The sequence below is a fragment of the Giraffa tippelskirchi genome, chromosome 9 (genome assembly GCF_054371585.1).
Source record: "Giraffa tippelskirchi isolate mGirTip1 chromosome 9, T2T-mGirTip1v1.2.pri, whole genome shotgun sequence".
Lineage (NCBI taxonomy): Eukaryota > Metazoa > Chordata > Mammalia > Artiodactyla > Giraffidae > Giraffa > Giraffa tippelskirchi.
In genome coordinates this window covers 12,324,209-12,350,993 of record NC_137283.1, presented here as the reverse complement: position 1 = coordinate 12,350,993, position 26,785 = coordinate 12,324,209, and the positions used below count along the sequence as shown (strand labels likewise).

Here is a 26,785-nt window from a genome sequence, read left to right as displayed (position 1 = left end):
AACAATTCTGGTCATAGGAAACCCAAGAAGAAAGAATTGGATATTTGTAAGGAAAAGTCTCCAAACACATATTCATCTCCCACCTCTACCCCACTGAGAGGTCAAGGGCAGGGGTCCTGAATGACCTGCTTGATTTACTTTATTTTTTCATGACATGCAAGAAGTTGGTTTCCCCAGAGATTCATGTCCCACTGTCTTGTTTGTTGTTGCTGTCATTTATTCACTAAGTCATGTCTGAATCTTTTGCAACTGCATGGAGTGTAGTCCACCAGGCTCCTCTGTCCCTGGGATTTCCCAGGCAAGAATACTGGAGTGGGTTGCCATTTCCTTCTCCAGAGGATCTTCCTGACCCAGGGATCGAACCTGTGTCTCCTGTTTGACAAACTGACTCTTTACCACTGAGCCACCTGGGAAGCCTGATCCAGTGTCTGAACAGACTCTAATGGAGGCGGGTATGGTGGGCCCTGTGACCGGCCTCCAGAATTCCCTTTTGCACCTGGCACCCCTATCGCCAGTGACTGCAGGGCTGCAGCCCCTGGCTTACATGGGTGAGCTCCCCACATTAGCCTTGGCTGGTGGAAACTTCCTCACCAAGCGGTGACCTGAGAGGTAAAACCCCCACCCCCCAGGGATGGGATCTAGACAAGGCTGTGTGCCTTTCCTCTTGGGAACATTTGGCCTTTTTCCCTAGAATTTTTCCATTAAGCCACTCTTAATGTAGACTTACTTAAAGGAGGCTCTTTTTAAAAACGACTCCTTACCCTTTCGGTACAGGGAGAACTTCTGCTCTTAGATTTATGAACCTTTTATCTTGGTATTCTCCCTTTTGGCTTAGTTTCTAGAATTGTTAACTTGCCAAATCGACAGTTTGTCAAGGCTTTTGTCCTGGCTGCAGTGAATTCTGAGAGTCTGTCCCTTACTTATGATACGCTGATTTCTTTTTTAAAGCTGTTAATTAACTAGTAGACTCGTTGCAGATTTGGGCCTTGGGATTTCCAAAACCTGTGAGCGCCAACTGGACACTGTATGGCATGGGCAACATCTACTCATATGGGACAGGAAGCTGGCTGTTGAAGCCTTTTTCTTTAGCCACATCACTACACTTTCTTCTGCGGTAGTCCTGTGTCTTAGGTTAGGCTAACTAGAAGCAGAGTCAGCAATAGGTATTTGATGCATGTAGTTTACTAAGGGAGTGACGGGGGACAGAGGGAAGCAAGAAGAGGCGGGGAAGTGGCTGAGCAGGGACATGTTCCCAGGTAAAGTCCAGCCTGATCCACAGCTCTGGGGTGTGTATTTCACCCCAGCATTGCCCCACCTTAAGGCAAGGAGACAGTGTTTCATAGCCCCATGTCAATCGTTGGGCCCCCAGAGTGAGGATTAACCTCCTGGGCATCTCCAGGTGAGGAGACTGTCGCCAAGAACAATTCTGAGAAGAAGGTCATAGAGAGCAGAGACAATTCCTGAGAGCAAGTTTGGGGGTAAGGAGGCCTGTGTATCTGAAGCTTGACAGGGGGAGAAGAGAGATGCGCTGGAGCCTTGTAAGTCAGGATGCAATTCTGTCATCACTGGTGGGCATCACTGGTGGTCGTGAGTGGGTAAGGTACATGACGAGGTGCACATTTCAGAAGGCCCACATCTAGGGGTGGTAGAGAAGCAAGCACTGGTGCCTACATCCCACCTGAAGGCTCTAGGAGAGAAATGGTCAGGGTTTATGTAGGTGTGGTAGGGCTGGCAGTCATGAAAGAAACTGATACTTTGAAAAAAGCATGTTTTGAAAGCAGAGTCAACTTTATTTGCTATTTGTGCAAGAACCAAAGTAGCCAAGATTAACTACACAAGTTTTGCTCTGACCGAAAAAGGGGGGAGGGGCACCTTGATAGAGAATAAGAGGGAAGGTAGAAAGAAAGGTTTAGTTTTGGGTGTATCAATAGTTCTTCCCTTTACACTGCTGAGTAGTGTTCCGTTGTACTGCTGTACATAGCTTACCTATTCACTCACTGACTGTGGACACTTGGGTAGTTTCCAGTTTGGGACTATTATGAACTAAAGCTTATAAAGATATTCTTATACGGATCTTTAGTGACTATGTGAACAAATTTCTGCTCAACATATACTTAGGAATAGAATTCTTGGGCCATGGGGCAATCTCAGTCATTTTTCATTCCAGCATTACTATTTGACTGTTGTTTCTATATTCCAGTTCTCTTGTGGAATTGTCTTTTCCTGAACATACTGTTTGTTTACACAGATTTTAATGGCCCTCTCTGACAGCTCCAGTGACATCATATCCGTGAATCTGCTACTGTGTTCTTTTCTCCTGGTCCAGTTTCTCAGGAAGCCTTCTGCTTCTGCTGTGGGGTCCTCTGGGGTTTCTAATTGAGCTCCTGGGTTGTTGGTTGGCCTTCTCTCTCACAATCAGTTCTAACTTCAGTTTTTAATTTTCTTAGTACTACAAAAGTGCAGAAGGTTCTGCTTTGCCCTTTTTCTTTCTTCCCTGCAGTTTAAGAATTTTACAAAGGCCTCCAGGAAAACTGGCAGCATCAGACTCGCTTCTAAGTACTGGCTTCTCTCACTGGGGTCTTGGGCCTGTTTGGGCACCCCCACACTCCACTTTTCCTCCCCATGTCTGTGACATTGTTAGAATTTCTGCTTGATTCTCTGTAAACAATGGATCTCTAAAGGGAGTGGGGAGAGGGATAAATTGGGAGATTGGGATTTACATATACACATTCAGTTCAGTTCAGTTCAGTTGCTCAGTCATGTCCGACTCTTTGCGACCCCATGAATTGCAGCACACCAGGCCTCTCTGTCCATCACCAACTCCCGGAGTTTTTTGTGGTTTTATGTGGTCACACATCTTCATTTCTCTTGAGTATATATCTAGGAGTGAAATTGCTAGAAAATATGATCAGTGTTTAACTGTTTGAGGAACTGCCAAACTGTCGTCTGCAGTTGTTCTGCACCATTTCACATTCCCACCAACAGTGTATTATGATCCCAATTTCTTCACATTCCCACCAACACTTATTATTATCTGTCTTTTTGGTTATAGCCATCCAAGTGTGTGTGAAGAGGGTATCTCACTTATTTTTATTTCATTTTCCCGATGGTTAGTAAAGTTGAACATCTTTTCATGTGCTTATTGGCCATTTTTATAGCTTTTTTTGAGAAATATCTGTTTAAATGCTTTGCCCATTCAAAAAATTTTGTTGAAGTATAGTTGATTTACAATGTTTTGTTCATTCTTACTGCACAGAGAATTGACTTAGTTATACATATATATATTCTTTTTCATTATGGTGTGTCACAGAACATTGAATATACTTCCTGTGCTATACAGTAGGATCTTGTTGTTTATCCATCCTATGTATCCTAGTTTGCACCTGCTGATCCCAAACCCCCAATCCTTTCCTCTCCCACTTCCCCTGAGGAACCACAAGTCTGTTCTCTATGTCTGTGAGTCTGTTTCATAGATAGGTTCATTTGTGTTGTATTTTTGATTCCACATATAAGTGATATGATATATTTATCCTTCTCTTTTTATGACTTACTTCACTTAGTATGATAATCTCTAGGTCCACCCACGTTGCTGCAAATGGCATTATTTCATTCTTTTTATGGCTAGGTAATATTCCATTGTGTGTGTAAATACAGCACATCTTCTTTATCCATTCATCTGTTTATGGACATTTAAGCTGTTTCCATGTCTTGGCTATCGTGAATAGTTCCTTTGCCCATTTTTGAAATGAGTTATCTTTTTTTTTTTTTAACTGTTGAGTGCAGGAGTTCTTTTTACGTTCTGGATATAATTCCCTTGTTAGATATATGGTTTGCAATGTATTTGTTTTGAACGTTAAAATTTAAGGTGTATATAGTTGATTAAATTTATAGGAGTGTGAGTCTTTTAAAGCACAAATATGTTACATTCCCAAGACTGAGTTACTGACAGACAGAGAATGTATAAAGTTTGTAAACCATTTTAAAAGATTATAAAGTATAAACTCATCTCCAAAGATCTATGTTTAATAATGAAACTTTCCATATTTCACTTCAATTCAATTTTAATAAGGAATTATTTCATTTTTCTCTGTGTCTTAAGAAATTTTATTAATAATGCATCATCCTTAGACTCCTTAGACCAGAGTAACTATATCAGAACCTCAGAAGAAAAATTGACTGTATCCAGCATTTTAAAAAAAAATTTAATCAACATGATGCCCTGATTCCCTTTTGTCTAACCCAGGTCTCCAAACAACAGAGACCTTCATGACAAGGCCCACAGGCATGTCCTAGTGCACTGTGCTAGGGAAGTCAGTCAATAACGGGACCACAGAAGTGACCTCTACAGCAGACTCTCACACACAAAGCATTCCTTTATTCACTCAGCAAAGATCTATCGAGGCTTGCTACATGCCAGGCACTGTTCTAGACACTAGGATGGCAATGGAGAGTGAAAACAAATATAGTCTCCACGTTAGTGGGGAAAGACAGGTTAATGAAAGAACCACCCAATGGAATGAAGTGTTACATTTGTGACCAGGCGGTGCCAACGCACAGTTAGGGGTGATCAAGGAGAGCTATTGGAGGCCCTGGCATCCAAGCTTTTTCTGAAGACAGAGCTGGAGTTAATGAAAAGGAAGGCTGAGAGCTTCTCATTGCCCTGAGCCGGCCTTGAGAAGAGGGGTCCAGGGATAAGTGAGGAACGGAGATCACCAGTGAGTGGAGAGGTGCTCCCTGAGCATGTGCTCCAGGTGAGGCTGGAGGTGTAAACCCAACCTTGTGGGCGAAACAGGCTTGGTCCAGATCTCACTTGGCCTCCAGCTGTGTGACTTTGGATAAATCATTTAATCTCTCTGATCATGCTAAATAAGAATCTTCCTACCTAATAGGATTGCTATGAGGATTAAAGGAGATGCAGAAATAAAATGCCCAGAATGGTTTTTTGTCTCTAGTAACCACTCCAAATAAGCGGGAGAAAATATAAGCCCATACAAGACCACAGTGCCTTCCTTGCCTCTGGCTTCCCCACTTCACCTCTGTTACAGTCATGGGCCCCCAGCTCTTGATGCCAACCTGGGAAGCCCTTGAGCCCCTCTTAAGTCCTAGCTTTCTTCATCCAACATATGTAGCTTTTGTTGCATTGTCTTCCGGTATTTTCATTTGGGGATATCAATAGGGAATTTTTAAAATATTTTTATTTATTTATTTGGCTGTACCAGGTCTTAGTTGCAGCCTGTGGAATCTAGCTCCCTGACCAGGGATTGAACCCAGGCTTCCTGCTTTGGGAGCTCAGAGTCTTAGCCACTGGACACCAGAGAAGTCTCTCAATAGGGAATTTTTTAAAGTGCTATAATTCATATTTCTGAAGAAAATTTGAAGAATCTTCCTTCTGAACAGAAATGCACCATCTCCTTATGGTATAAAGTTTTAAAAATAAAAAAAAGTTTACCATTCATATATTTATCAAATATTTATTGAACAACTATTAGGTGTCAGACCCTGTTCTGGGCACTGGGCACACAGTGACCAACAAAAGCAGGCACTGTTGCTGGAATGTGGGCTCCAGTGGGGGAAGACTGACTTTAGTCACCAAGGTCCAAGGTCTTGTTTTTATTGGGGACTGGGCTATATTTTCTGAAGTTTCTGCAACTGGCTTACAGATGTTCTCTTGCCCTGGTATTGGCAGAGTTCCCTGTAGGGTATCTGAACTATTCTTGTGTATGTAAAGCTCAGCAGATTCTCTGTTGTTTCATCACTCGGGGCTTTTTCTTGCAACATGGAATTTCCTGATAAAGGCAATGACATCCATGGTCTGCTTGACAGCTTTAACCATCCTATCATCTATGGATTTTCTGATTTCAGCATGTATAACACTTCCCTAACAATGATTCCAGCATTCTACCAGGCTAGCCGTGTGAAACTCAGTTCAATCAGATGGTCACACCTACTGTATTCCACATCTTCAAAGATGTTCATTCTTATTTCCCATGACTGACCTAACGTCCTTAAGTCCCCATCCACTGGGTTGTAAGGAAAACCAACCAACCAAACTAACAAACCTTAAATGTTTCAGTGGATGGTTTCTCAGTCTATTCTGATTTAAAACTGTTCCTTTGGATCCCTGAATCTTTTGGGGTAGATATTTGAAGAATTTGAAGATTCTCTATCACGGGAGTTCCTCCCTTCTATCTCCTTTTTCTCAACCTGGCAAATGAATGTGTGGGGAAACTTGGAAATCTATCTTCTGTGGGAGAGGAGAGGCCTCTTTGCATCCTATCCCCTGGGTCCTTATACACCCCAGTTAAGGTATCAGATCTTACTTGTATCTGGGCAAGAGCCTCTGGTCTCCCTGAGGTCACTGACCTTGTCACTGGTTCTAGCCAGTGTTTGGGCTGGTAAGAAAGTTGTTTAAATTCCTCAGAGACCAAGGCTTCTCCAGGTTTTTACTTCTGCTCTTAAGGGATAACCCAAGATGTCTTCATATCTACATTCCCTTCAGCAGAAGAGGGGAAGGGAGAGGCAAGCCACTCCCTTTACGAATGGCTCCAGGAAGTTCCACATACTACTTTCATTTATATTCCATTGGCAGAACTTTGTCACATGGCTATAGCTGGTGCAGGTCAGGCTGGCCAGGACTAGTGGTTATTCTGGATGGCCAGGAGCCCAGATACTCAGAGGAAGAAAGCAAGATGCCAAGGGTACTGGTAATTCATTTTCTGTCTGTGAGGTAGGACAACCCTGAAATTGTGCTCAAAAGGGATAAGAACTCAATCTGTAGAATCTCATCATGAGGGAATTTTCCTGGGACCACTCCTGACACCAAGAAGTGTATCAATCAAGTTCCTGAGGAACCACCATAAATTTTTGAAACAGAAAATTTAACACAGGAGATTCTACACCAGTGATAGAAAACCTGAGAAACTAACCAGGGAGATGGTAAGGCAATCCCTAAAGTAACCTCAGCTGGAAACTGCTTTCAAACAATTTCATATCAGAAACCCAGGTTCCGCGTACTCATCAGAACCACTCACCCCAGACAGTTACCAGCCCCATTTCAATGACTGTTTTGCCTGTTGTTTCAATAGTGTGAGGAACCAACCTGATCAGGGGATGGCCTGTGTTTCAGATTTAATGGGGCCGTTGTGTGTCCCCTGGTGAAAGCCTCCCTCCCTTGAAAATGAAGTCTTAGATCGACAGAACCCAAAGTTCTGAAATGGGAAGCAAAAACTCTGCCCACAAGTTACCAAGTGTGAGGATGAGAGAAATCACTCCTACTTTGTTACTTTGTTCTCAGGCTGTGTGTCTCAGTTGTAGGCTGAGAATATATAACACATTCTGAAAGAAGCGCCCCAACCACGCAGGTTTCCCAGTTAGCAACACAACCAACATAAGGGGCCAACTTCTTCCCCTTAGTGATAAAGTAGATGATGAGTCCAGAGAATTCCAGAGGTGAGAGTGAAGTGTCATAACTTTTACGCCGTGAAATGGGTTGCTCAGATAGAAGCTATGTGGTGAGGGATATTTGATGAGTTTTAAGGCACTCAATGAGCCCATGGGTAGTGGTGTTGGCGCTAGCAGAGAAGGCAGGACCATTCTCTAAACAGGAACCTATCCAGGTAAAGACAAATCACTGCCATTTCCATGGTGAAATGGGTCCAGTGTTATCAACTTAATGTTCCCCAGTCTTTCATCAGATTTGCATTATTAAAAAAAAAAACTATAAAAGTTGCATTATTGATCTCTCTAAAAGAAATAAATTTACCTACAGTGTGTGTGTGTACACATGCAAGTTTATTTGCATCTTTCTTTTGAGAGGAAACTTTTGAGGAAAAATGAAACAACCTAGATAATTCAAAAGAAAATAGGAAGTCCTAATAAGCTGAATTTTTTTCAAAAAAGACACCTTGCTGAAATATAGAATTAGTCCCTACCCCCTATCCCCCGAGCCTTCATGCCAAATGTAGTCAAGTAGCCTAGCACTCTCAGAAATAGCAGTCTGGTAGTTTCATAGGTTTTTAAGTCTTGAGCCAGATGTTTAATATCCTGTTGAAAATACTGCTTATTTTAGTAGGTTCTTAGCTATACTTAGGGACTTCCCTGTTGATGCTAGTGGTAAAGAAACCAGCCTGCCAATGCAGGAGACCTGAGAGATGAGGGTTTGATCCCTGGATGAGGCAACCCACTGCAGTATTCCTGCCTGGAAAATTCCATGGACAGAGGAGCCTAGCAGGCTGCAGTCCACAGGGTCACAGAGTCAGGCATGACTGAAGCAGCTAACACTCACTTTCAGCTATACTTGCTTGGGATGAGAGCACCAATCTGTTTCAGGTAATTTTGTATCTGTGGAAAAGTTTGCAGACCATGACCAGAACTTGGGAACAAAGTTTTCAACTTTGCTTTTGAGAATAAGGTCTTTACATTAATAATATATTCAACCATGTAGGCAGAATCTGATGTTGGCTCTTCCTTGAGATATTCATGCATCTGCTCTCTTTTAATAGATGTTTTTAAAAAGCTTTAAATGCTTTGGTTGCTTCATCTTAGTTTACCTTTTGGTTTTAGTTTTGTTTTCTTGCTCACAAATCTTGCTCTTTTTTTGGCACTTCCCCACTAAAAGGGCTCCTAAATAAGCCTCATATACTGACTGCTTTGCCCACAACTTAGTCTAGATTCTGAGTTGGAGCTTAGAGCTGAAATAACCTCACTGGGCCAGTTGTTTAATTAAGAGATAAGAATATTAAATGTTGAACTATCCCCTCCCTCAAATAGACATGCTAGCTGAGGATTTGAAATGATTGGCCCGTTAAGGGTTCATAATGTACATCAGAGATATTGCCCAATTACAAGGTCCAACCCCCAGATATATAGTCCAGAGACTCATTGTTATCAAAATTGCGAAGATGACTATGGTCTAAAGAACAGGCTCACACACATCATACTCTCCAGAGACTGAGAAAACAGACTTTCAGACTGTTTCTCTCTGTATAATTCTGACAACTCTGAGATGAATCTGAGTCCTGCAAACCATTGCATTCAACAGTGCAGTGGAAGTTGTGTGTCTGGCTTTGCTAGTCTTCAAGGAGGAGATTCTGTCATTAACCAAGTGCAGAAACTTAGCAAGGCACATTGTGATTTGACTAGAAGACCTAGGGTCCGTTTCATGATAGTTCTGAAGTTCTCATAGAATTCTCCAGGCCAGAATACTGGAGTGGGTAGCCTTTCCCTTCTCCAGGGATCGGACCCTGGTCTCCCGCATTGCAGGTGGATTCTTTACCAGCTGAGCCACAAGGGAAGCCCAAGAATACTGGAGTGCGTAGCCTATCCCTTCTCCAGCAGATCTTCCCAACCCAGGAATCAAACTGGAGTCTCCTGCATTGCAGGCAGATTCTTTACCAACTGAGCTATCAGGGAAGCCCAAGTTCTCAAATATTTATGTCCAAATGCAGAGCTTCCAGGCTTATTTGTTGTCAATATCTGATATCGAGAAGTTAGTTATAGGGAACAAAATAAAGAACTTTCAACTAGGACAAAAGGTGGTTTCATGTATAATAGAAATCAGTTTGACTTCAGAGAGATCATACAAGCATGCCTGAATGTCTTTCACTGGAAGCAAAACAAACAATCCTTTGACTCCTTATCTACTTCCAGGTGTGGCTACATTTTCTACCCCCTTCAAAGCCAAACCACAAAATAATTGTCTACTCAGTGTTTGCATTTCTTCAGTACCTGGTTTCTTTCCTTCCCACTCCAATCTGGCTCTGCCCCTTCCCCTACCACTTTCCTGAAATTTCACTTGCCAAAAGTCACCAACAACCTCCACAGTGCCATGCATAATGGATACTTTTTTTGTCATCACCCTGACCTCTCAGTAGCATCTGGCGCAGTTGACCTCCCTGGTTTTCATGAAGCACTCCCTTCTCTTGGGTTCCGTGGCACCACCCACTCTTAAGCTTACTGATCACACACTGGCTGACTGACTTCTTTCCTGTAACCCTTCTCCTAGCTACTTCTAATGGTTGGATGGACCTCTTCAAATTTCAGTTCTCAAGTGTATTATTTATCTTAATGATGTTCTCCTGGGTGGCATATTATTTGATTGCCCACAGCTTAGGTCATATGCCTGGCCAATTGGAAGTCATGATTAAAATCCCCACTAGTTGTACATGGGATGGACTGGAAATTCTCCAAAGGTATCAGAAAGGGATTGAGTGAGAAAGATGTTGGATGAGCAGCTCTAATCCATTGGAATTGGTTGAAAAATTACTAACAGGCTCTCCTCCCATGTGCTCACCCTACAAAAAGTTGCTCCAAATTCTGGGTTCACTTCTCTGGGTTCTGTTCTCTTCCTAGTTCCTGGACCTACAGCTCTTCATGTTTTTCACTATCTTCTTAATTCTCTGATGCCTCCAAACAGATTCTTTAAAAATGCTTTCTTCTGTTTTTCTAAGTGTTCTTGGTGAAAGACTGGTCTGAATTACTTAGGCACTGTGACCAGAACTGAAAATTCCTAAGCTGGAATCACTGTGTCACAAACACCCATTAGAGTCGGTGGTGCCTTATCCTCTAGTTTGATGGTCTGTATACTCTGATCACAAGCAAAGATACCCTCAGATTCTGCCTTTGGCAACCATGGTGTTTTTGAACAAAAGCTCTTCTCTAGAGTTCTTAGGCACTCTGACAGTGGAAGAAAAGTTTGTTCTGGTTCCTGTGTTAAAAGTCTAAGTAGAAGCTGGATTGAATGTCCTAATTTTCCAAAGGTAGTGTGGCATTTAATCTGTTAACTAAAGTTCATTCGTGATAAATCATTGCTAGAAGAATCTGGATCACGCGCCAGTGATTTTTCCATCGACGTAAATAATTTGCAGAGGAAAAGCTGTGACTGTCTGATAAATGGTCTAGTTTAGTTGCAGGGGACTTGCTCAACTTGTTGGATTTTCAATAAGCACTGAAAACTCAGAGGGAGCACGGATGTTCTCATTTTGAAATATTTATCATCAGGTTGGGTTGCTTCTAAAATTTATCTGAAAATATAGAGGATAAATGGACTTTGAGCAGGAAGACGACAGACTCGAGAACTTAGATTTAAATTTATATAAGAGAAGAGACAAACGGTGACACTAACTGGGTACTGGTCAGTAGACACAGATGGTCTAAGTGTGGAACAAGACTTAGTGACCGTCTTTCAGTGACCAGCTCTCCCAGTCACTCGGGCTCAATGGGGAGCAGTTGAGTATCTGGAACCCTAATGCCACACCCCTGCAGTCATTGTTTCCTGTAAATGTTTACTTTTGATAATAAATGTCAGTAAGTATTTAGAATGAAATGCAGGCACATCAGAAGTGGTAGGTGTAGAGCCCAAACTTGGAAATTCGAAAGCATGGAGTCACAATAAGAGAATGTCCCAAGAACTCACTGCATGGACTACTTGGTTTGTGCTTTCAATTTCAAAGGGAAGTTAGCCTTATTCTCGGAACAGCTTTAATAAGATCTTCAGTCTCCTATTCTGTGGAGACTTAAAGAAGCTCAAACAGCCAATATCTAATTAGATTATTTTAACAGGTAAGACAGTGATTTCTTCAGTAACTGCCTGCTTCCTGTGGTAGCCATCAAAATAGCGTTGCATTCCAGCTGACTCTAGTAACCAGGTCAGTTTTTACTGACTTGCCCCGCTTCCAAAAATACTTTAGGCTGATGGAGTACCTGTCATCCTTGGCCTGCATGCTTTAGGAATAATTCATCCTTAACATCTGTGAGAATGAGGCAAGGGCCTCTTGATTAATGAGTTGATAAAATGCTGGCCTTAAGACTTGCTCATCCCTAAGCATAAGTATTTGGCAGATTTGATTTTTTTTAAAAAAAAGTCAACAGGAAATGCATTTTGGGTTTAATATTTGCTCGATTTCTTTTTTATTTTGACATGTACCATACTCCTGAACCCAAGCTGTTCTATTGCACTTTCTAACCCCACCACTCCATGTGATGTTCCCCAAATCTAATATGCTTTGGATCTGCTTAACCATATACTTGTGAGTGTACCAGAGGCCATATGGGAGGCAAGGTGGGGAGCCCAGTGGAGCCCTGGACTGGGTATTAAGGAGATTCAAAACTCTAGTCCCTACATGAACTTGGACTGAAGCCTTAGGACTGGGCTTCCTGTCCAAGCAGTGAAGTTGGACTGTATCAGAGATTCTGTTGCTATTTTCTGTTGCTATCTAGATGCTACTGAGATAAGGAAAGGAGGAGGAGCAGGCAGAACCCCAGCTCACCTCTTTATACTCACACACACCCACACACACACATACACTCATACATCTTTAAGCAGAAAAACTACGTTCTGTTCTTATTTTTTTTAAAAAGTAGAATTCTGCATGGATTGCTTGGGAAATGTTCAAATTATCAATGAATTGTTTAAAATCATGAATCTTGATGCTCAAGAGGACCTTGATTAAGGCTTCAGGGATGTTATGAGTTTGCACCACTTACAGACTGAAATGCTTACCTTGGATGAAGCAGGGTTCACAAGGTGCCTGTCCTAGAGGGAATGAAAATACCCCCTCACTTTATTTAGGCATTTTCTGAGCCCCATGGGGTGGAAGGTTTGAGAGAAGAGCATCCATGGGAGGAGTGTCAACAACCATGCACCCCTCCCTGCGCACCTCCTCTCCTCACACTAGATGACTTAGAATCCCTGAGGATTCTAAGACATGGCTCCTCAGGAAAGCTCTAGCTTCCCAATGTGAATAACCACTCGCCCCACTGGCCTGTGCCACTTGACTTTCGGGGATTATCATGTGGGATCCCTTTCATCCCCATCCAGAGCCGCTCTTCACCCTTCCATTTTCCCCTCTTCACCAGTCTGCTGCCTTCTGTGAATTTCCTTAACAAGTTCTCTTGTCTTCTGGCTTCCACTTGAGAATTCCTAGAGTTTGGAAGGAAGGAGATAAGGCAGACGGGCAGGAGTCAGATCATGCAGGGCCTTGCACATCACGAGAGGGACTTTGGCTTTGAGTCCAGCACAGTGGTAAGCTGTGCTTTGATTTCAAGCCAGGGAGTTTAAGATCTCATTTACACATGACAAAGATCACCTTAGTGCTACACCTAGCTAGAGATGAGGGAGGTGATGGTAATGGTGGCTAGCAGATTGGTAAGCCTCTAAGCATCCCCCACTCACAGTTCCTTCATCCCTGATCTAGTGGCTGAACCTCTTACAAGAGAGAGTGAAAGCCCCCGGGAAAAGGCACCATGAGGGTGCTGTGCTTAGTCGCTCAGCCGTGTCCGACTCTTTGCGACCCCGTGGACTGTAGCCCACCAGGCTTCTCTGTCCATGGAATTCTCGAGAATACTGGACTGGGTGGCCGTTCCCTCCTCCGGGGGGTCTTCCCAACCTGGGGATCGAACGCAGGTCTCCCACATTGCAGGTGGATTCTTCACCATCTGAGCCATCAGGTGAGCCAAGGGTAATGGCCACCTGGAAAAGCTGGGAAGGTCACTCACCACAGTTAGTCAAACCCAGACTGCAGCACCTACTCCTTCCCTCTGCTTCCTGAGATGTTCCCACCTTGTTTCTTAACTCACCTAATAAAAGTGTTTAAGAGCTGCTCAAGTTAAGTTTTTAGGCTTGTTGTGTTTTTCTTAGTGGGTCAAGCCAAGTTAATTCATAAAACAGAATAACCCCACATTGAAGGAATATAAGTGCTCTTTAAGAAAAGCAGACTGAATGAACTATACTGAAGAAGGCCAAATTAAAGACCCTACAGAATAAGAATTTAAAGTATGTTTATTACACATCCTCAATGTGGTCAGAATTTTTAAGACGTGAAGCTTGAGTAAGTCATTATAGTAAAAGAATCAAGTACAAAAATAGAGGATGAGAAAGAAAAATCAGCCCGAATCTGGTCAAAGAGCTTTTTTGTGTCATGTAATTAAAATTTCATAGCAAGCAAGATATGCCATTTTGCTATGTATTTTTCTATGATACTATAGTGACATTTCATTTTAATAGATGTTCAGGTTGTTGCAAAGCTTCTGCTATTGTAAAGACTGAAGCTATTGTTACCTTTTAGTCAAGTCCTTTCATCCTTAATTGTGCCTCATACTCTTTTTACTGAACCATGTTGCCAAATTTGCATTTTATATATATATATATATATCTACAGGTGCTAACAGGCTTCCCTGATGGCTCAGAGGTAAAGAATCTGCCTGCCAACGCGGGAGACTCAAGGGACATGGGTTTGATCCCTGGGTCAGGAAGATCCCCTGAAAAAGAAAATGGCAACCCACTCCAGTATTCTTGCCTGAAGAATTCCATGGACAGAGGAGCCTGGTGGGCTACAGTTCATGGGGTCGCAAAGAGTCAGACACAACTTAGTGACTAAACAACAACAGGTGCTAACAAGGAAACATATCCAAGACACGGTGTTAAGTGAAATTAAAAATATTTGTTGAGAAACAGTATATGTTATATCCCACATCTGTCCAAATATATTTATATGCCTTTATATAAACATAGAATATTTCTGAAGTAACACAAATGTTTTAGATTGGTTGCTGCTGAGTAGTTCTCGGGTATCAACGTATGTAGAAGGAAACTTCATTTTATATGTCCCTGTACAGTTATGCTTGCATATATTACATATATAGTACTTTCACTGGAAATTATTTCAGAAGAACTAGTGGTCATAAATATTAGTAGAATTAGAAGTAGTATCAAAATTATTAGCAGCATCGACACTAGTAAAAATGACAATAAAAAGAATAAAAAGCAACAAGCACAAGACAGCTGATAGCTCTCTTCCCCTTTCTCTAAGCCTTCTGACAGTGGTGCCCTGTCTCGTCAAGCGTGTGCTGGAACACTAAACTATCCTGCCCAGAGGACATCCTCCTCCCCTTCACCCCCTTACTCCCAAGCTTGTCTGGGCCCTGAAAAGACAGAAAATCAAACCCTTGTTAATAGGATCTGGGAAGTGTACTTCTTCCAATGAACTATTGTTACATTTGTAGAGTTTTTAATTCCTCTTGTGCGTGCATGCTCAGTCGCTTCAGTCGTGTCTGACTCTGCGACCCCAGGGACTGTAGCCCACCAGGCTCCTCTGTCCATGGGATTCTCCAGGCAAGAATACTGGAGTGGGTTGCCATGCCCTCCTCCAGGGCATCTTCCCAACCCAGGGATCGAACCCATGTCTCTTGCGTCTCCTGCACTGTCAGGCAAGTTCTTTACCACTCGCACCACCTGGGAAGCCCCTTTTATTCCTCGCATGTACTTAATTCACTCTAAAAGTTGGGAGAGTAAACGCGTTAGCTGAGAATAGAGAATGTGGGGTCATTCATGAGGGACCATCTTCCCTCAAAGACATGGGATCTTGTGTAGTTTTTCAGCTTTCCTGTCCAGTGTCCAACTATGGATTTTATGTTGCATTGTCAAGAGGCTCTCTTGAAGTTTCTACCCAGATCATCTTTACCAGCTTGGCCTCAAAGGAGGAATCTGAAGTACTTGCTTTCCCTACAGCATATTTTTCCCTTTATATACCAGAAAGGAAGCATGTTCTACCCACTATGACCTTTACCTGTGGGCTTTAGGAAACTATTTGATTTTCTGTTCAAGGAGAGCACTGTAACCCTGGCAACCAGACACCATGGTACAGATGGCAGATCTAACATCCAAAGGCAGTGTGACAGGCACACACACTAATGCTGCAGGCTGAGGCATCTCTCTTCTGTACTCTGACAGGACTTGAAAAGTGAAAGTGAAGTCGCTCAGTCGTGTCCGACTCTTTGTGACCCCATAGATTGTAGCCTACCAGGCTCCTCCATCCATGGGATTTTCCAGGCAAGAATACTGGAGTGGGTTGCCATTTCCTTCTCCAGGAGATCTTCCCGACCCAGGAATTGAACCCGGGTCTCCCGCATTGTAGTCAGACGCTTTACATCTGAGCCACCAGGGAAGCTCCGTCAGGACTTGAAGTTGAGCTCAATTCTACAAAGTAGAACCTTCCCCTTTTCTAAACACAATAGGGCTCTCAGTGGTTTACCGTTGGTTTACCTCCTCTCCACCACTCCCAAATCTAGCTGATGCTCAAGCTTTGATCCCTACCTCAGTCACAGAATTCAGATGGTTAGTATTCAAAATACTGAGCATAACATTCCATAGTTCCATGCACTGTGACCATGAGCTGTGAGTGAATCAGTCACCTGTTGCAACTTCTGATCCAGAATTGAAGAGACTTGGATTGTTACCATTACACTAGCTGTGTGAATGTGAGCATGTTGATAAGCCTCTTGTAGCATTCTCATATGACTGTGCTTCATCGAATCTAGACGAAGTACTAAAGTATGGAAGTATGTACATTTTATGACTGATGAAATATAAGTAGGGCAGGCTAAATGCTATAACAGCTAAACCTCCAAATCTTAGTAGTGTAATGCAGTACAAGATAACTTCTTGCTCATATTATTCGGTGTTTTACTGATTCATGATCTTTGCATTGTGCAGCTCCACCATCAGGCAGATCCCCAGACCCTTCTCCATTATGTACATAATATACATTATGTACGTGCATAATTGTACATTACACCCTAATGTACATATTGTTTTTTTGTTTAGTCAGTAAGTTGCGTCCGACTCCTTTGCAACCCCACAGACTGTAGCCCACCAGGCTCCTCTGTCCATGGGATTACCAGGGCAAGAATACTGGGGTGGGTTGCTAGTCATGTGACCATGGGAATGTAGCTTCACTGTGTTCCCCGGGGGAAAACAGAAGTTGTGGTGAGCACTTCCGGCAGTCTATCAAATATCCAGTTTATTCTTCTTTTTGCTTAGAGACCATCCAAAACCTCTTCTGCAAGAGACAACCAAGAGCCCCATTGTGAGCCTGCACACAGCTCCAAGTCCAAGATATCAGGGTGTTGTGAAGCCCTCTCTGTTAGTTTCATCCTTTTAGGAATGAGACACCTAATACTCAGTGCAGCAGAGACACTGATTTCAAACTCTACCTGAAACACCCAGATATCCTCCTTAAGAAGACTTAGAATTTCCCCAGGAGAGGGAAGAAGCTGGGCAAGGACTTTGAGCCCTGGATATGCAACTAGCATTTCTAAATCATTTATCCATTGCCATGCCCATGACCTCAGTTTTAGTCCTGTGCTGGCGAGGACAACACAATCCAAAATGAAAGTGAGGAAAGGGTTGTTGAGTGACTTTCCTCAGGTCCCAGGGCCTGATAAACCCTTCCAGGAAGCTTGTAATCCTCTCGGATGTCTTTCTTTTCATTTCCATCAAGCGTCATCCCTCACCCTCTTCAGTGATTTCTTTGAGACTCATATGCTCCCCGTCAAGCAGACTACACGTCTTTTCCATGGAACCCTCCATGACAAATAGCAATCTACTGCAACCCAATGTGATGTAAACATCTATGCACAAATGTGTGCATATGTGCTTCATTCCTTCTCCTAACGGATTGGCAGTTGTGCTTGTACCACCTTCCAGCTTGTGGTCCCCTCTCCCCATCTTCCTGTCCTCTGCTTCCTGGCACTGCACTGACGGGTGGGCATACACCTTGCTTCACCCAGCATCTAGCACAGGCTCATGCACACAGACATTTCAAAGAAGGGCCCTACCTCACAGCAATAGGGGACTTGGAATGTTCTAATCTCCTTTCTGCTTCCCACAGGTTGTGAGACCTTGAGAAATTCCTTGATTTTCTCTGAATCTTGGTGTGTTGTATCGTTGTTATTTTGCTTAAAAAATAAGAAAATTGGATACAGTTAACTTGAGAATACATTTCAGGACGTCTCTGGCAGCCCAGTGGTTAATACTCTGCCTTCCAATGCAGGAGGTATAGGTTTGATCCCTGGTTGGGGAACCAAGATCCCACATGGTGCTGTGCAACTAAAAACTGAAAAGGAAATGTCTTTCAATGAGAAGACACTATGACCCTGTATGACACTATGGCCAGGCTTTTCAAATGGGCTGCTTAATTGTTTCTCTTTATAACCTTTACACTAGGAGCCTAAAAACCTCACTCCCAAATCATGTAGCTTTCAGCTGCCACCTCTAATTATATGTTCACATCACTGTACATGATTCCTTCTGATCCTACTCCTAACACACAGACCCACACAAACACACGTATAGACCTACACAGACACACACATACACAGAGACCCACACAGACATGCACAAACACAGATGCTCTAATTGTTCTCTCTAGAACAACTGGCTAGACTTCCTTGTGATTTTTCAAAGAACATCCTGGGCCTCCGTGGAAAAGAAATAACATTTTATTAGTGCCTATTGTGTATCAGGCACTTTTCTTTTGCCCCTATTTAATCCTCATAATTTTCAAAGGTAGGTCTTATTATCTCCCTTGCTACATGTGAGAATATTGGGGGTCAAAGAAGTTAAAAAATTATGTGTTGCCACCGATTTGAAGTAGAAGCCAAATAACCTCAGATCTATCTGATTTCATAGCCCTGCCACCTCCTGACAATTTACATTACAGCAGTCCTCCGGTCTCTCTCAATGGGTCATAAAGCACGTATTGGCTCAAAGAAAATTGTCTTTCAAAAATACTCGGGATGCCCTTGTTTCTCGTTCACCTCAAACCATCCTCTAGTCCTGTATGTGATGCAGCAGGATTAGGGGCCCTATGAGGTTTGGCGGGAGAGTTAGGACCCACTTTCCTTCAGGACCTGGTGGGATCAGCGCGGTCTCTGATAATAAGAGGCTGCTTTATGAATCTGGTCACAAAGAGCTTACTGTTGGTCAGTGCTATGGAAACAGAACTGGGCTGGCAGATTTTCTTTTATTGGACATATTGTCATAGACTTGATGAGTGAGAGTGTGGCTCATATCAACACGTTGCTTAGTGATTGGAGAGCTCCACTGTTTTACTGGAAAGCAAACTGTGAAACTAGAAAATAGTTCATTGAGAATGTGAATTAAATCAGATGTGCAAATGAATGCTTCGCTTTTTACAAACTCCCCTTTCCACCCACTCTGAATTAGCTGCTGTTTGTTTATTTTGCCTTCAAGGAGAGTAGTAGCAAAAATTTCAAATTCCTCTCATTTTGCAGAAAAGTAAACCTAAGCCACAAAGAATCATGACTTGTTTAATAAACATCTGTTTTAGACCAATGTACATATACTCTGAGCACATGTTTATATTTGGGAACGATTATTCTGACTCTTACATATCCTTTTTCATAAACATTATATGTAATTTTCTTTACAGAAAGATAATGCATATTAAATATAACTTAAAAACTAGAAAAATGAGAAAAACCATCCATGGCTCCCCCACCCCAACAGTCATAAAGGACTACTGTTGGCATTTTGGTTAATTTTTTTCTATCTTTTCATCCCTAATATGTAAGAATTTTTAAATACAGTATTTGTATTCATACTGTAAATATATAATATAATCATTTGATTACCTGATATGCTATTATAGGTATGTTTTCATGTTTTTACATATTTGGCAAACATTTTCAACAGAATGGTAAACAAAAATAAGGATCCTCTTTTTTAATTTAGCATGTTTGGTAGTTTTTTAAAACAATTAAAATTTTTTGTTGAGAAACAGTTTACATGCTGGTGAAGTCACCCTATTTAGTATACAGTCCTGTGACTTTTGACAAATTCATACCTGACAAATACATGACAAATACCTGTGACCATCACTGCCGTCAACATACAGAACAATTAAAAAATTCCTTTGTGCCCTTCTGTGGTCACCCTTCCCCTGCCCCCAGCTCCTGGCAACCACTCATCTGTGCTTTGCTCCTGTGGTCTCTTGCCTGTCCCAGAATGCCATGGAAGTGGATTTATACGGTGTGTAGTCTTTGAGTCGGGCTTCTTTCACTTAGCTTGATGAATCTCCGATTCACCCTTGTTGTATCACCCATGTATCAACGTTCTTTTCTTTTTATTGCCAAATAGTATTCCTGTGCAGGGCTCTACCACAGTTTGTTCATTCCTTGTGTCGTTTCCAGTGTGGGTCAATTAAGAATAAAGTTGAAGGGAATTCCCTGGCTGTCCAGTGATTAGGCCTCTGCGCCTTCACCACCGAGGTCACAGGTTCAATCCCTGGTCTGGGAATTAGGATCCCATAAACTGTGCGGCGCAGCCAGAAAAGAAAAAACGTCTGTTATAAATGTTCATGTACAGATTGTGTGAACATGAGTTTTCATGACTTCTCATCCCCCTCAGCCTTAGGCAACTGCTAATCTACTTTCTGTCTCTATAAATTTGCCTATTCTGGGCATTTCATATAAATGTGATTATATAACCTCTAGCCCTTCATGACTGGCTTATTTCACTTCTTGTAATGTTTTTAAGATTTGTCATCTTGTAGCACATATCAGTATTTCACATCTTTTTATTGCTGTATAATATACCATAATGTGGATATCACCTATTACTTATCCACTCATCAGTTGGTGGACATTTGATTATTTCTATTTTTTGTCTAGTATGAATAATGCTGCTATGAACATTCAGGCACCAGTGTTAATGTGGATGTCTGTTTTCAGTTCTCTTAGGTAGATATCTAGGCATGGGTTTGCTGGATCATATTTGAACAATCTGAGGGACTGCCAAACTATTTCCAAGATGACTTACCATTTTACATTCACCCCAGCAATATATGAGCATTACAATTTCTCCACATCCTTGTCAAAACTTGCTCTTATCTGACTTTTTGATTATAACTAACCATTCTAGTGAGTGTGGAGTAGCATCTCATTGTGATTTTGATTTGAATTTCCCTAACAACTAATTATATTGAACATCTTTCCACATGCTTATTGGCCACTTATATATAATTTTTGGAGAAATGTACATTCAAACGTTTTGCCCGTTGCAGATCTGCTCCCTTTTTCCATGTTGGCAACTGGAGTGGCCCAGGTCTTACCTGGCTCCCTCGTCCTGCTGGCAGTCTCCAGTCAGAGCCCAGCTGAGTCACTGTCCTGATAAGTCAGTGAATCATAAGCCTGGTGACTCAGCCTTTTCCCTTTTGTTAACATAACAAGGAAGTCTCTGCATACAGCCATGGAATTCACTTTCAGAAAGAAAGTTCACTGAGATTAGTTGATGAACACATTTTTATTCAGTACAGAGAAAGGTCACATTAAACTGAAAAACAGAAAATCAGAAATTACTTTATAGGTAATATTTGAGGGAGGAAAAGAGAGCAGCGTGCCCTCTTTGAGTGAAAGAGAATTATTCTCTTCCCCCAAGTAAGAAGTAATGGCTTCAGTAGTGGGTGGATTATTGAACTGAAAGTGTGGCTAGATGACGGCGTGAACATAACAGAATGCTATTAAATGTGATTTTAATCTCTGACACACCAAGAGGAATGGCACAAAAAAGTGAATATCTAATAGTTTCACATTTTTATAAAGTAGTCAGTCTCCCAGCCTTCAACTGCTTATGAACAAGCTTCATTTTTTGAATTTCAAACTTTAATAACCTATCCTAATACATTTTTGAAAGCTTAATATATGAACACAGGATTATGTTAAATAAGGGAAGACAAAATTTGGTATCTGCTATTTAAAGGCTCACAGTTGGTGGGGCCCAAAATTTGTGTTTACATTTATTTATTCAATATTTCCTCAGTGTCTACCATATGGTAGGTAAGTTGAAAGTAAATCAACGTATCCTCTGTGCCCTGGTCTCACACTGGAATTTTCCCCCATTTCAGTGTCGTGTCATGAAGGTGTTGGCATGGTTGACCATCTTCCAAACACTCGTTTGCCTTATCTCACTGTTTACAGAACAGTAGGGGAGGTTTTGTCATCCTGCTTTACAGATGAGAAAACCGAGATCCAGAGATGTTAAGTCATTTACACACAGTGATACAGCCAGTAAGGGCCAGGATTTGAACCTATGTCATGTCACCATAAATCCAAGCTCTTCTCAGCGTGCCATGCTCTGTATTATGCCAAGAAAATGGTAAATCCTAAACTTTCATGAGATAGGGTTCAAATGGAAGCTGCTGCTTCCCCCTGGCTTCAGTATTATTTCCTCGGATATGAAAGGAAATGAGTTGATGTTTTTGTAGCCAGACTGGTTGGGTGTAGATTGACAGTGTTTCAGGGTCATGACAGACATGACTGTGACATTAACATGTGATGGTTAATTTTATGTGTCAACTTGACTAGGCTACAGGGTGCCCAGATATTTGGTCAAACATTATTCTGGGTGTTTCTGTGAAGGTGTCTTTGGATGAGATTAACATTTGAATCAGTAGACTGAATAAAGCCGATTGCCCTCTCTAATGTGGGTGGACCTCAACCAATCAGCTGAAACATGATTGGAAAAAAGGTTGACCATTTAATGAGTAAGAGAGAACTTCTTCTTGACTGCCTTCAAGCTGGGATGTCAGCCTTTTCTGCTTTTGGACACAATGGAAACTTCTTGGGCTTCGAGCCCACCAGTCTTTGGATGGTTCTCGTGTTTCTCAGGCCTCCCAACTGCTACCAGAGCTACATTGTCTATCCTGGGTCTCCAGTATGATAACCTACCCTGTAGATCTTGAGATTCATCATTGGTTATAATGACATGAGCCAATTCCTCATAGTAAATCTCTTTATAGATACAGAGTCACCATATGTATTAGTTCTGTTTCTATGGGAAACTCTGTGGCTATGAGGGCACTGGAGGACTCTTCCCTCCATCACTCCCAGTGGGCATCTTCCAATGGGCAGGTGTTTCTAGCAAACAGGCAGAGGGAGGATCCAGTCAGACCACCAGGATCAGTCCTCACAGCATGGCCATGCTGCCACCTTCTGCACCTCTGGGCTGTAGCTGAGTCCCAAGCTCAGAGTGAGGTGAGGAGTTGGCAGGTAGCATCCTGGGCCTGTGTCAGCAAGAACTGGCTGCAGTGAATGTGGAAACACAATGCCTGTCTGAAGGGGAAAGACAAGTGACCCTGAACTCTGGAATCTCATCAACCCCCTTGCTTCACCATGAAAAATACACAAAAAAGAGCCTACACACTTTCCCAAGTCCTGACCCCAAGTCATCTCCAGCTGCCCCTGTGTGGCACCATCCTGATTTTCCCACACTGACCAGGTATGGACAGGTGATCTGCAGAGATCCTGCAGTATCCCCAGCTTACTTTCTCCACAAACGCAGGCATAAAGAGCAGACACAGTGCCCTGCCCTTGAAGAGAGCTCAAAAGAAATGGAGCATGTGCTTTGCTCTGTCAACAGAGCCTGGAGGATTTTGCTGGTAAAAGGAAGGAAAAAAATCAATGTGGCTGTTTAAAATGTAAACGTGGCAGTGAAGCAGTACAGAAAGGTCATTGCAAGGAGGAGGTTCAAGGCCTTGGAGGATGCTGTGCCCCAGCCTATCGAGGAGGACTGCCCAAGGAAGCCAATTTTCAGAAAAGATTAGATTCATCTCCATCCGTCTTTCCCCTACTTCTGAATCATCTTCACTTCATCCCACACGGCATCAGCAGTAGCTCCCAGATCTCAAGTACCCACCAGGTACCCCTGACTGCTACTAGAACTACATGGATTGTCCTGGGTTCCCAGTTTGATGACCTACCCTGTAGATCTTGAGATTCATCGTTGGTTTATTCAGCATGTTCCCTGCCTTCGGAAATCTGCTACACACTTTATACACAAATATAGATGCAAAGATTATCTCTAGTTTACCCTTAAGGAAACTCAACCCAGCAAGTTTAAGCAACTTGTCCATTTTGACACAGATAGGAGAGCAGAAAAATTCCATTTAAGTCCAAGCGAACCTGATTTCAAAGCACACACTCTTTAGGTCTTAGCATGTCACTCCAGCCAAAGTCAGCCAAGAGGAGGTTTACCTGCTTCTGTGCATTAGAATTGGTTGGTAATTTTGGAGCCTCTTGCAAGTACATCACTTGGGTATTTGGCTGCCATTCAGCCCCAAAGCTACTCATGGGTCAACTCACTAGTCATCCAGGCAAGATTAATGGGTGTATAAATGGCTGCCGAGTGGTGATGATTTTAGTCCTTGGTGACTGATTAAAGTTGCTTTAGAGTCTTTGTCCCTAGGTCTAATGTTCAGTGGTTCACTTCCCATTTAAGAGTGTGGCTCGTGTACACTGGGAATTTCATATCCAACTCAGAATTTGAAAGAAGATATACAAGCCCTTTCATGGTACCTGACTGTTTTGTGTGTGTGTTTGTTTTTTTTTTTCTAGATCTATAAAGAAGTTCTAAGCATGAGGCTGTCTGTGGGAGTGAAAAGAAGGTAAGAAAACATGCCTATAACTTATAGTTGATCTTAACCAAGGTTCCTTCATCTCCACAGGGCTGCACCTGGGGATTCAACCCACCACAGATCATATAGTACTGTCATACCCATTGCTGATAAAAACCCGTGTATGAGTTGACCCTGTGCAGTTCAAACCCATGTTGTTCAAGAGCCAGCTTAATATGCATATATATATATCACATTTTGCTTATCCATTCATCTATCAGTGGACACTTAGGTGGCCTACTAGATATTGTAAAAGAGTGTTCCTATGAACCCGTGTGTGTAGTTTTGTCCTGTTTTTACAGATAAGGATCTTCAGGTTCAGAGAAGTGGGATAACAGTGTAACATCGCATAGTCCTATGTGATAGAGCTTGGAAAGCAAAACGATCAGGGAGGTAAAGGAACTCTGCACTTTTCATGGAGGCCGAGCTCCTCTGGTCTGCGTCCAGGGTGGAGGTGGACAGAACAGCTCGCCGAGGCGGGGCTCAGGGCTCAGCTGCCAGTGCTCCCCCGCAGAGGTCTTGCAGAGGCTGCTGGAGGGATGCTCGTCGGGGTGACGGGTCCTCTCCCTCCCCCATGCCCACAACCCAAAGAGAAGAACCAGTGGTGACCTGTGCCAGGGGTGGCTGGGGCCTGGCCTGGAAAGAGAAGGGACCGTCCTGAGAGCTTTCCTTCTGAAGGGGTGAGCAGGAGATGCTAGAGTAGGAAGGGGACACAGCAGTGCTGGGTATGGAAGTCTGGGTCTGCGTGCTTCGTCCTAGAGGGGACCATCTGGAGTGGGATACAGCGTCAGCACCACCTGGTGAAAACGCAGACCCCAGGCCCCACGCTGGAGCAGCTGAATCACACCCACATTTTACAAGTTCCACAGCCGTCTGAGCAAACTTTAAAGTTGGAGGAGCGCTGCCTTAGAGCCCTTTGAGGCACACGTTTATGACATTTCTTCATTGTTAAATTTCATAAAGTCCGCACCAGACAGGGCTGATGGTGCAGAGAATGAGCTGCCTGCTTTTTCCTGTTTCCTGGAGACAGAGGAGAGCTCCCTTGGGGAGAAGGGCATGTCCTCCAGAGACACGTGTCTCAAGACCCCGAAGGGAGATGGTCAAAGGGGACGAGAGACTGCGGGAGGGGAGGGAAGGATGAAACAGGAAAGCATCACTTTTGTTGAGTAAAGATTCGATTCTGCAAGGCATATACATTAGAGACTTACTTAATCTCAGAGGAACCCTCTGAGGGATTCACTGTGTTCACACCATTTTGTAGATAAGAGGAAAGATTCAGAGAGGTGAAGTGCCTTACCTGGGGTCACACGGCCAAGTAGCTAGCTCCCCCTGAAGATGGCTGTCCCAAATGTGGCTCTTTCCCTTGCTGCCAAGTGTCAGGTTTGGTGTTTAGGTCCCAGTGCCAATTCCTCCACCCAGTGGTCTTAGGACACTCAGGCAAGGGTGACAAGGTCAGCCATTGCTCCCAGGCTGGGAGCAGAGTGTGTGAATTTAAGGAATTAGAATAATGAGTAAGTGTGCACTTCAGTCAATAGCTTAGTTCCAGGCACATATGGGTCACCCAATAAGCGTGTGTTGAATGAATGAATAGAAGAAAGAACAGATGTCTGGCCTGTTCTCCTGATTCTTAGACCTTGGTTGTTGTTGTTGTTTAGTCGCCCAGTTGTGTCTGACTCTGCAACCCCATGGACTGCAGCACGCCAGGCCTCCCTGTACCTCACCATCTTCTGAGATTTGCCCAAGTTCATGTCCATTGTATCGGTGATTCCATCCAGCCATCTCATCTTCTGATGCCCTCTTCTCCTTCTGCCCTCAATCTTTCCCAGCATCAGGGACTTTTCCAATGAGTCGGCTGTTCACATCAGGTGACCAAAATACTGGAGCTTCAGCTTCAGCATCAGTCCTTCCAACGATTATTCAAGGTTGATTTTCCTTAAGATTGACTGGGTTGATCTTCTTTAGACCCTTGGAGACACCTGTAAATCACCTGTTTCCCACATCCCCTGTGTTGCCAACGCTAGAATCAGAGAGTCCAAAGTTTCGATCCAGTGCGCTCAATCATCACCTCCCCCTTTTCTTGTCAGGACGCAGCAAAGAAATTTGTTTCAATTATAGATTTTATTTTTGTCCTGGCCTGCGCTATACCTGTTTGTCATCTCATCACTTTCTTTGCATTTGGTAGTTTCCACATGTCCTACCGCTGCAAGAGGAAGTCCTGTGTTGTTTTTGTTCTCTCCCAGTTCCTGCCCCGAGGGAATATCTGTCTCCTTAGACAGAGGATCTGGGGGTGGGACGATGCAGTTATTTGTTTTCCCTCTCTCTTTTCTCTCACTGCTTTGCTCAGAAGGCAGCCCAAGTCACAGGCAGGTCTGTCTCTTGGGCCAGAGGAACCAGGAAAAGAAGATGGAAAATGCTAGGAAGAAGAGAGTACTTCTGTGGAATATATATATATACCTAATAATGGAATTACTGGGTCAACGTTTGGATTCTTCTTATGGTTTTATTTTGCATTTCCCTGATGATTAATTTGCATTTCC

General features: G+C 42.9%; 1 protein-coding gene across 9 annotated transcripts in view; it reads left to right on the top strand.

Moving 5' to 3' along the window:
- LOC145520640 (uncharacterized) overlaps window positions 1–26,785 on the top strand; it is a 310,815-nt gene that overhangs the window by 185,137 nt on the left and 98,893 nt on the right. For all 9 annotated transcript variants that reach the window (XR_014064654.1, XR_014064658.1, XR_014064655.1 and 6 more), the window contains one exon: window positions 24,190–24,239. Coding sequence is in view for 2 of the 9 variants with exons in the window: in XM_081527636.1 (XP_081383762.1) it covers window positions 24,190–24,239 (50 nt within the window). In the remaining 7 variants the exon portion in view is untranslated. The remainder of the gene's footprint in view (window positions 1–24,189; window positions 24,240–26,785) is intronic.